The sequence below is a fragment of the Belonocnema kinseyi genome, chromosome 9 (genome assembly GCF_010883055.1).
Source record: "Belonocnema kinseyi isolate 2016_QV_RU_SX_M_011 chromosome 9, B_treatae_v1, whole genome shotgun sequence".
NCBI classification, from domain to species: Eukaryota; Metazoa; Arthropoda; class Insecta; order Hymenoptera; family Cynipidae; genus Belonocnema; species Belonocnema kinseyi.
The window spans coordinates 103,365,874-103,377,632 of NC_046665.1; the positions used below are offsets into that span (position 1 = coordinate 103,365,874).

Sequence of the window (11,759 nt, forward strand, 5' to 3'; positions counted from 1 at the left end):
AACAAAGTGATGAATTTTCAGCCAAAATGATAATTCTTCAACTGGAATATTTGAATTTTAAACCATAAAATTAAATAAAAAAATCTTCAACCAAAACAATTTAACCCTGAAAGTGCATTGTGGGTGTTGAACACCCCAAGCAATTTTCAAACTCTTATAAACCATACTCAATTCGAAAAAATTGAGTAATTATCGCCATCTAGCTTTAGTTTGAAACATTAGCTGTAAATAAAGTCATTTAGCATACTGCGTCAAGCGTCAGTCTACTAGCAGCAGCTGCTGAAAGTGGAGGGAAAAAATATTAGGGTCTCTAACACCCAGTGTGCACTTGGTGAATGAAAAAGTAATTTTGGAGAAAAAAATTTATTGAAGTTTTATCGATGTTTGTTTACTTTATAACGTAAGTATATCATATGAAGTGAAGTAATATTTTTTTCGATTGTTTACTACTTTTTTTCTTTGTAGATGGCTTATAACTTACGGCAGCGCGTCATGCGAGAGCAGACTGTCGATGTGTTGAATAAAATATAATTGTTAAAATACAGTTATATATGTCTCTTTCCAAGTTCTTCTATTTTTATAGTATTTCATGTCGAAGATTCTCAATTTTTATAATAATAAATTGATTTAAAAGCAAAAAATCTGATTCATCATTTTATAATAAAATTTACTTTTCAACTGTGCAAATAAATATCTTTTTTAAAAGCACCCACGTTGCAACTTTTCTTTTGTGAAAGTAGGCTATTTCAAAAGTATAGAGATACATTTTCAGGCTAAAATAATTAAAATTGCGTGAGTTATGAATTTTTAAGAAAAAACCCATTTTTCACTTTTTTCAAAATAATTTTTTTAACAAACTGAAAATAAATAAATGGCTATAAAATCAACTCTACCTAATAAAATATACCTTAAACTACATCGAATAGTTTTATTGTGACAAAATATTCAATAATATATTAATCAATATTCAATTTACGGCAAAAAAATCCTTTTCATCCAAAGAAAAACAATTTTTCATTCAAATAGCTCATATCTCAACCAAAGAAATGAATGTTTAATTAAAATAATGAATCTTCAACCAATCAAAATAATTTTTAACAAAAAAGTTTATATTTCGACCAAATAATTTTATTTTCAACCTAAAACTCTAAAATATGAATATTCAACAAAAAAGTTAATTTGCAACCAATCAGTTGAATTTTCAAGTAAAATGTTGATTTTTAACCTAAAACAATAGGCGAATTCTTATCAAGAAATATACTAGTTGATATTTCAACCAAAAAAGATTTTAATTATAATACAAATTAAAAGCAGTTCAAATATTAAAAAAAAATGAATTTTCATTAAGACTGTTGAAGCCTCAACCTAAACAGATTAATTTTTAACCAAAAAGTTGCATTTTTGCTCAAGAAATATGCAATTTATAAATAAAAAGATGAATTTTCAAACCAAAAAGACGAATTTTCAAAAAAATAATTGGGATATTAATCAAAAAAGAGTTTCCAGTCAATAAAATTGTCAACCAAATAACATTTTTAACCAAAAAATAATTTAATTGTTTAAATAAGTACTTTTTAAATTTATTTGAATAAAAATTTATCAATTCGGTTATTATTCGGTATCAATTTGGTTGTACAAATTAAAATTTACAACCAAACAGTTGAATTTGAAAGTAAATCGATAATATTAATCTTATTAATATTTACTATATTTAATATTAATCTATAGCATTAACTACTAATGCATAGTTACTAATTTAATTGAAAAAATAAATTTATGAGTTACTATGGAATTATTTACCTAAGCTGTCGACAAAATTTAAGATTAGAATTGGAGGTTTCAATCAAAACTACTTTGAACGACGTTTTTAGAATAAATAATTAATTGAACCACAAGATCTTTTAAAAAAAAATTTATATTTAATGAAAAAAGTTGAATTCTACCAGAAAGACCTTTTTTCAAAATAAAATAGTTCATTCCTTAGGCAAAAAAGATTTATTTTTAACCAAAAGTTGAATTTTTATCAAGAAATAATATATTTCTACCAAAACATATGAATTTTCAATTAAATAGGTTAATTTTCAACTAAAAAAGATTAATTAAAAAAAAAATCGAATAAAAAAATTAACTTTTGAACCAAAATAAAAGACGAATTTTCAACAATATAAATTTGTAAACAAAGAGATGAATTTTTAACAAAAAATATGAATTCTCAATGAAAAATGAAATTTAGTTGATGTTTCAAATTCGAATTTTTCCTACACTTTTTCTTTATTCCTACAAAATTAAATATATTCCCTTAAAATTTTTGAGAATCATTTTTTACGATTTTAAAAATATTTCTAAGTATTCTCTAAAAATTAATTTTTCAAAATGGAAAGTCATTTTCAATTTTCCAAGAAATCTTAAGAAAATATTTTTTATTCTTTGGAAGTCTTTCATAATTTTTAACAAGGTTCTAAATTTTTTCAAATTTTAATCAATAAATTTTAAATAAAATTTTGAATCTTTTCAGACTTTATAAATATTTGTACAATATACTTCAATTTTTTCTAGTAATTATAGGATTTATAATTACTGATTGAACATAAGCAATAAAATATTTCTAAATATTAGGCAATTGTTATTTTCTTTAATTACAAAATTTAAAATTGTCTAATATTAGACTAAAACAATATTTTAAATTTAATAAAACCCTTTAATTATGAATATATTATTTTGAATTTATTTAAAAATTAAAAATAGTTTATAAATTTCAATCAGGCGTTTAAAATCGTTTAACTATGAAGGCTTTCCGACTGAAACAATTTAAATTTTAACGTTAAAATCTAGAAATTCTTCAATTTTGAACTGATTCCAAATCGTCTTGTAAAATCAAATATTATTCACTTCTTAATCTTAAATGTACAGTGCAATTTTTCAAATCATTATAATTTATATTCAAATTTAATCAACTACAAAAATTTTTTTTCATCCAAAAATTGTTGATTTCAAACGCTATTAATATTTAATTTTTTTAGTGTTTAAAACTGCATTGTAAAATTATTTAAATTAAATATGTACGCTTAAAAATTATAACGTTTAATTAAATAATTAATAAAACGGAAAATTTGTAAGTTAAAATATGTAAAAATTTCCAGTCAAGGAGTAAATTCACTGTCCATCTTTTTGGTAAAAAAAATTATTATTTGATTCAAACGTTTTTTGTTTTTTTAATTTAAAAAGAAAAAAAATATCCTTCTTGACTACATTTTTTTTATTTGCAAATTCAACTATTTTCTTGAAAATTTATCTTTTTCTTTTGTAAATTCTCCTATTTTTATAGAAATTTCACCTTTTTTGTTAAAAGTGCAACTATCTATTTAAAAAATAATCTGTTTCAAATAGAAATTAATTTTTTTGTTAAAAATTAGTAGCAAATAGTAGGAATAGTAGCAAACTAGTATTTTTGGCTCAAAAAATCAACCATTCGGTTGAAAATTAATCGATTTTCGTATCAACGATTACATTTTCCATTGAAATCTCATTTTTTTTAGTTTAAAAATTCAACTCCTTAGTTTAAAGTTGATCTTAAAAGTTTATTTTTTTGGTATAAGATTCAAAGTTTTAGTTAAAACAATTTTGTTTTGGTTGGGTTAAAAATTAATTTCTTTTTAACTGAATATGAAATATATTGTTCAAAAATTCGAATGATTGGTTTAAAATTAATATTTTTGTTGCAGATTCATATTTTCGGTGTGTAAATTCATCTCTGTTTTGTAGAAAAATCGTCTTATTGTCTTGGAACTTGAACAATTTGGTACAAAATTAATCTGTTTGGTAAAAAATTCATTTTTTATTGAAAATTAATTTTTTTTTTAATGAAAATTCGTCTCTTTTGGTAAAAAATCAATTCTTTGATTAAAAATACAACTGTCGGATTAAAAATTATTATATTTCAGGATTCAATTATTTTGTTGAATATGCGTATTTGTGACTATTATCCTCAAAGATAATTTTTTTATTTCAAAATTATGTCTTTTTTTTTTAAATAAAAATTTATTTAACTATCTTATTCATAAATCGACTGATTGGTTTAAAATTCATTTTTTTTTAAATTCATATTCTCGGATTAAAAATGATAGAAAATTCGTCTCTTTGGTGTGAAAATTCAACTATATGTGGTTCAAAATTTATGTATCTTATTGAGAACTCATATTTTTGGTGGAAAATTCATGTATTTAAAAAAAAATTTGTTAAAATCCAACTGTTTTGTTACAGAATAATCTATTTTAGCTTGGGATTCAAGCATTTGATTCAAATATCAACTATTATATTTTTCATTGAAAATTCGTTTTATTTTTGTTTCGAAATTCATTTTTCTAAAAGAATATTTAACCATTGTATTGAAAATTCGACTAATTGCTTCAACATTCATTTTTTTATTCTTAATAATTTATATTCTGTGGTTGAAAATTTAATTGTTCTGTAGAAACTTCGTCTTTTTATTGAAAATTAATTATCTTAACTGACAATTTAACTACTCAATTTTTTATTAAACATTTATTTTATTCTTAGTTCAAAAAAATTGTTTAGTTAAAAAAAATTTGGAAGCAAAAAAATAGAAATAAAAAATTAATTCAATTTTGAACTAAAATCACATCCGTTCTTCAATTTATTTAGTTGAAAATGTATGCAATTTATTGAAAATTATTATTTTTGGGTAAAAAATTAGTCTTATTAAATGAAAATTTAACTAGTTGGCTACAAATTTATTTATTTTGTTGATAATTCACCTTTTTTTGACGAAAAATTAATCTTCAGTATTGAAAAATCATCTTTTTCATCAAAACTAAATATATTTGGTTAAAACTTCGTATTTCCTGATAGAAAATTCTTTTTGATTGGTGAAAAATGTATGCAGTTTGTTGGGAATTTAACTTTATTTTATAGAAAATGAATCTTCTGTGATAAAAATTTGGCTTTATGGTTGAAAATTTAGATATTTTTTTAAAATTTCAACTGTTTTGTAGAAATCTTGTCTTTTTCGGTTAAAAATTAAACTTTTTAGTAGAAAATTAATCTCTTTTCGTTGAAAGTTAATGCTTACCTTAGCATTAAAGCCCGATGTTATATTTGAGAGTTTTTCTTTAACCTCATCCTTTTTCGGAAGAATCATACCTTTCGAGAATTCTGCCAAATTAAAAAAGAATTTGAATAATTCTGTAATTTTTCCTGAAGAAAATTAAATTTCAAGTTAACTAGTTTTTAGAAACTGACCTTCTTTTAATGAAGAAACATATTTTGTGAGTCTTTCTCTTATAACTTCTTTTCCTTTCGTATGCAAAAAGTGTTTGACTTTTTCTCCTTCGTCAGTGCTGTCTTTGAGCGTTATTTCAACCTGTTAATTACCATTTGCGTTTTAATATGATTATTTCAAAATTGGAAGCAGTTTTACTGAATTAAATCGATGTCAGTTTGAGCAGAACTTACATCAACTTCAGAGATGTCGTTTTCTTCTGACAGATTTGGAATGTTGATTTTTCCCTCTATTTTCTTCTCTTTTCCGGGCGACTGCCACTTTAGTACTATATTCCAGTCGTAAAAGAAAATTAATTTTCCTTTCCTATTATTAGCTACAGCTTCTCCTTCACATTTTTCTACTTTCGTTACACTGCATTTCACTGGAAATTAAAAAAAAAAAACAACTTCTTATTTGATCAGGGTCTTCCCTAGGTGATCCCTAGGAACAAAATTCAAGGTATTTTCCAAGGTTTCCAGGTCAAGAAATCAAGTTTTTCCAGGTTTTCTTTTTTACATCAAATAATCAAATAACCGTTTGTGATACATGTAAAAGATAACACATTTCGTTTTTTCATGACCAATCATTTTTAAAGAAAGCAAAATCATAAATAAAAAAAAATTCTTAATTTTTTTCGAACATGAGTCGTCTTTGTGAAATATTTGTGAATATTTTTAAATCTTTGTAAAGTCTTGAATTTTTGTAATCTATGACATTCCTTTAATCTTTGTAAATTCGTTGAAATCTTTTTAATTTCTTAAAAACTTTTGAAAATGTTTAAAATCTTTCAAATGTTCTGAAACTTTTGATATCCTTTGAAATCATTATAAATTCTTTGAAATACTTGTAAAATCTTTCCTAAATCTTTTGTATTTATTTGAAATAAATAGAATATTTAAAACTTTTGTGAAATATTTTGAAATAAAAAAATAAATAAATAACTCGTTTAAAATGTTGGAAATGTTTTGTATTTTGACATATATTACCCTTTTTGAAATCTTTAAAATTCTTGGTATCTTTTGAAATCCTTGTAAATTCTTCGAAATATCTGTGAGATATTTTGTATTCGTTTGAAATCATTGAAATATTTGAAATCTTTTTAAATGCCTTTAAAATTTTGAAATTATTTAAAACCTTTAAGAATTTCTTTTGACATCTCTATAAAATTTTAATGAAATCTTTAAAATATTTGTGAAATCTTTTTTAATCGTCAGTGTGTCTAGCTATTCTTAGGAATAAAATTCAAGGTCTTTTCCAGGTTTTCCAGGTCAAGAAATGAAAATTTTCCAGGTCTCCCTTTTTACATCAAATAATGAAATAAAAGGTTTGTCATTCATGTAAAAAATGAGCCATTTCATTTCTTATTTGCCAAAAATTTCTAAAGAAAGCCGAATCGTAAATGAACAAATTCTTAATTTTTTGCGAACATGAGTCGTCTTTGTGAAATCTTTAGGAAATTTTTTAAATCTTTGTTATGTCTTTGAAATCATTGATATCTTTGTGAAATATTATAAACCTTAGTGAAAGCTAGAAATTTTGGCGAAATCTTTGAGAAATATTTTGGCACTTTTCAAAGCTTTTGTAAAATCTTTGAAATTCTTGAAATCTTTGTGAACTATTTTTTTAATCTTTGTTTGCGAAATCTTTTGTATTTGTTTAAAATCATTGAATTCTTTTAAAATCTTCTCAAATGTGTTGAAACTTTTTGAAATCGCTTTAAATCTTTGAATTTTTTGAAATTCTTTTGAAATTCTTATGAATTCTGTAAAGAAATTGTGAAATCTTCTCTAAGTCTTTTGTATTCGTTTAAAATCACTGGAATTTTTCAAATCTTTTGAAATCTTATAACAAATTTTAATATCGTTTCAAATATTTGAAATGTTTTTAAATCTTTTAAATCCTTGAAAGCTTTGAAATCTACGAAAACTTTGTGAAATTTTTTTTAATCTTCATAAAACCTTTTAAATATATTTGAAATGTTTCTTTAATATTTGTTCGTGAAATCTTTTCTGTTCGCTTGAAATTATTAAAATCTTTTCAAATCCCTTGTTGGAATCTTTGAAATTCTTGAAATGTTTTTAAATCCTTAAGAATTCTTTACAATATTTGAGAAATCTTTTGTAATCGTTTGAAATCTTGTCAAACATTTTTAAATCGTTTGAATCTTTTGAATCGTTGAAATCTTTGAAATTCTCCTACTGTTTTGAAATCTTTATGAATGCTTTATGAAATCTTTGAAACTTTTGTGAAATCTTTTGATATCTCTTTAAAAATTTTGAAGTTATTTAAAATCTTCGAAGTGTTTTGAAATCCTTAAAATCTTTTGAAAGTTTTAAAATCTTTGTGCAATGTTTGAAATCTTAGCGAAATGTTCGAAATCTTTGTGAATTCGTTGGAATTACTTAAATTATTACAAATTTCAGTGAAATCTTTTGATAACTCCTAAAAATTTTTGAAACTGTTTAAAATCTTTGAAATCTTAGAAATTTGGTTTAATATACCCTTTTTTAATATTTAAACTCCTTTGTAAGTTTTAAAATCTTTGTGAAATGTTCAAAATCTTGACGAAATGTTCTAAATCTTTGGGGAATTTTTGTGAAAACTTTGTAATATAGTTTACACGCCTTTTTTTGAATATTTGAAATCCTTGAAATCTTTGTGAAATATTTTGAAATGTTTATGAAATCTTTCTTGAATCTTTATTTGGAAAATCTTTTGTATTAGTTGAAGTCTTGAATTATTTGAAATATTTTGAAATCTTCTAAAATGTTTTAAAACCTCTTGAAATCGTTTCAAATGTTTGAAATCTTTGAAATCTGGTGTACTGTACCCCTTTTTCTAATTCTGAAACTGAATTAACATCGAAATTTCAAACTAATAATTTTTATAATTTATAACTTGAACACCTCAACAAAAAGTGCCTTGAAATATCTCTATTTATTTTGTAATAAACAAAAGAAAAAAATTTCAGAAGAAAGATTTTTCTAAACGAGATGTTTCTTTCATAATAGGCTAAAATATTTGAATTACTCTTCGCATTTCGATAAAATTACTGTTTTAAAAGAAAAAAAATGAATAATTACAATTCAAAGTTTTAAAAAAATTCAAGGAGAGTTCCAGGTTTTCAAGGTCACTAGACACCCTGTACATACGAAAGATGACAAATTTCATTTTTTGATGGCCAACAATTTCTAAAGAAAGCAAAATCATAAATAAACAAATTCTTAATTTTTTCCGAACATAAGTCGTCTTTCTGAAACCTTTGTGAATATTTTTAAATCTTTGTAAAGTCTTTGAAATCCTTGATTTTTTTTTAAATCTTTGACATTTATTTAATCTTTGTGAATTCGTTGAAACCTTTTAAATTTCGTGAAATAATTGTGAAATCTTAATTTCATCTTGGTTTGTGAAGAATTTTGTATTCGTTTGAAATCGTTGAAATCTTCTCAAACTTCTTGAAATCTTCTGAAAATGTTTAAAACCTTTCAAACGTTCTGAAATCTTTGATATCCTTTGAAATCCTAATAAATTCTTTGAAACACTTGTAAAATCTTTCCTTTACGTTTTGTATTTATTTGAAATCACTGGAATATTTGAAACTTTTGTGAAATATTTTGAAATTAAAAAAAAAAGAAAGTTAACTCGTTTAAAATGTTGGAAATATTTTGCATTTTGGTCTACTTTACCCTTTTCGAAATCTTTGGAATTCTTGAAATCTTTCGAAATCCTTATGAATTCTTCGAAATATTTGTAAAAGTTTTTGTATTAGCTTGAAATCATTGAAATATTTGATACGTTTTGAAATCTTTTGAAAATTTCTAAAAAATTTGAAATTGTTTAAAACCTTTCAAATGTTTTTAATTCTTTGGAATCTGGTGTGCTGTACCCTGGTTGCGAAATCTTTTGAAATCTTATGAAAATGATAAATCCTCAACTAGAATCATTAAATATGAAATAAAAAAAAATAGTTTTAAACTAAAACAATGAATCTTAAAATGAAATAGTTAAACTTTCAATGCATTTTGAAATAAAAAAAAGCTAATTTTTAAGCCAAAAATTAAATTATTAGATTTTCAGTAAAAAAAAACGAATGTTTAACCAAACAAATGAATTTTTGATTAAAATTATGGAATACTCAGCTGGAATAGTATATCCATTTTAAGTTGAAAAAAATTATTTTCTACAAAAAAAAGAAACAAATTTTCAATAAAATAGCTCATTTTTAAGCAAAGAAATGAATTTTCAATATAAATGATGAATCTTCAATAAAAACATTACTTTTGATGAAGAGTTTATTTTTCAACGAAGCAAATTTATTTATAACATAAAAGATTAATTTTATCAAGCTTAATTTCGTTTTTTTTTTTAACTGAAAATTTAACCGTTCCACTTTGTGTTAAAAATTGACATTTCTATTTTAAAATTTAACAAGTTGGATGTATATTTGTCTTTTTTAATCGAAACCTAATATATTTAGTTCAAAATTAACGTGTTTTGTTTTTTAAAAAAACCGACTTTTTTGTTAGAAAATCGACTTTTTTAAATCTAAAACTTACTTGTTTTGGTAGAAAATGATTTTTTTCTTTGAAAGTTAATCTCATCGTTAAAAAAATTCTTATTTCCGGTTGATAATTGAAGTATTGCAGTTAAATATTCATCATTTTAAATAAAAATTAATCGTTTATGTTATAAATAAATTTTCTTGGTTGAAAAATAAGCTCTTTTAATCAAAATTATTTTTTTTTATTGAAGATTCATCATTTATGTATATTAAAAATTCATTACTTTGCTTAAAAAATGAGCTATTTTATTGAAAATTTGTTTCTTTTTTGTAGAAAATAATTTTTTTTTCTTAAAATGGAAATACTATTCAAGGTAAATATTCCATAATTTTAGTAAAAAATTAATTTGTTTGGTTAAACATTCTTTTTTTTTTGACTGAAAATGTAATAATTCGATTTTTGGTTTAAAAATTAGCTTTTTTGATTTCAAAATTCGTCGAATTCGTTGAAAGTTTAACTATTTCATTTGAAGATTCATTGTTTTAAATTAAAACTATTTTTTTTATTTCAAATTTAATGATTCTATTTGAGGATTTATCATTTTAGTTGAAAATTCATCAGTTTGGTTGCAAATTAATTTCTCCAACTATTTCTTTTGTTGTTAAAAGATGATATTTTTTAGTTCAAAATTGAAGTGTTTGGTTGAAAAAGTTAATGTATTTTTGCAAAAATCTTTTTTGTAGAATCGTGATACTTGGTTTCAATTTTCGACAATTTGGCTGAAAAATTGCCCCTTTTACTGAAAATTCAACTGTTTAGTTTGAAATTCAATTATTTAAAAATTTTTTTTGTAAAACATGATGTTTTTCTTTGAAAGTTAATCTCCTTGTTTACAAATTTTTCTTCTTGATTACAAATTTCAAGGCAGTCACGGAAAACTTATAGGTCCCGCTTTTCCTTAAAAAAATAATTACTCCAAGGGAACCAACCGATTTCGGCTCATATATTTTCTTCCTTCTCCCAAAATTTCGATATACTAATTTATTTAGTTTAAGAAAAAGAAAGGAAATAGTTTGCATGTTGGTGTAATTTTTTTGAATCGTTGAAATCACTTTTTAAAATCTTTGAAATTCTTGAAATCCTTCTGGATTCTTCGAAATATTTGTGAAATCTTTTGAGGTATTCTAAAAAATTTTAAATTGTTTAAAACCTTTGAACTCTTTGGAATCTGGTGTGCCCTTTTTGAATTTCTTGAATTCTTTTGACATCTATGAATTTTGCTAAAATCTTTAAAATATTTGAAACGTTTGTGAAATCTTTTGAAAATTTGGCAAACTCTTTGAAATCTTTTGTATTTATTTGAAATCATTAAAATCTTTAAAATTTATGAGAATTCTTTAAAATTTTGATAAAATCTTTCAAATCCTTCAAATCTTTATGAAATATTTGTGAAATATTTTCAAAATCTTTTGCATTCATTTAAAATCATTAAAAAATATTTTAAAAATCTTTGAATTGAGTAAGTTTGAAATTAATTCAGGAAAATTCAAGGGAATTTAAAAGAATTTGATGAAATTCCTAAGAATTCAAAGTGAGTTTTACAGACTTCAAGATGAATTAAATAAAAACTTTTTAAAGATCCACTAAATTGAGTAATATTAAGTAAATTTAGAAGAATTCAAAAGGATTTTTATAAAAACCAGTATAAATTAATAAGAAATCAGGTCCAATTCCAAATGAATTGCAAAAAATATTTGAAAATCTGTTGAAATCTTGTAAACCTTACGAAATACCTCACTTTTTGTAAATAAATTACTTGAAATCTATTAAAATATTATAAAATCCGGTGAAACTAAATGAAATCTGATACTTTCTGAAATCCTGGATAATTGATTAAAATACCATGAGAGCTTTTACTACCCTAAAAATCATTGAAATCCTCGGAAATCTGATAAGATCCCTTGAAATCTTTAAAA

The 11,759-nt window shown here is 23.0% G+C and overlaps 1 protein-coding gene across 2 annotated transcripts in view; it reads right to left on the reverse strand.

Moving 5' to 3' along the window:
- Positions 1–11,759, reverse strand: part of LOC117179956 (activator of 90 kDa heat shock protein ATPase homolog 1) — a 34,537-nt gene that overhangs the window by 18,341 nt on the left and 4,437 nt on the right. For both annotated transcript variants that reach the window (XM_033372211.1, XM_033372212.1), the window contains exons 4-6: positions 5,473–5,663; positions 5,260–5,380; positions 5,090–5,172 (exon numbers count right to left, since the gene is read on the reverse strand). In XM_033372211.1, coding sequence (XP_033228102.1) covers positions 5,090–5,172; positions 5,260–5,380; positions 5,473–5,663 — 395 coding nt within the window. The remainder of the gene's footprint in view (positions 1–5,089; positions 5,173–5,259; positions 5,381–5,472; positions 5,664–11,759) is intronic.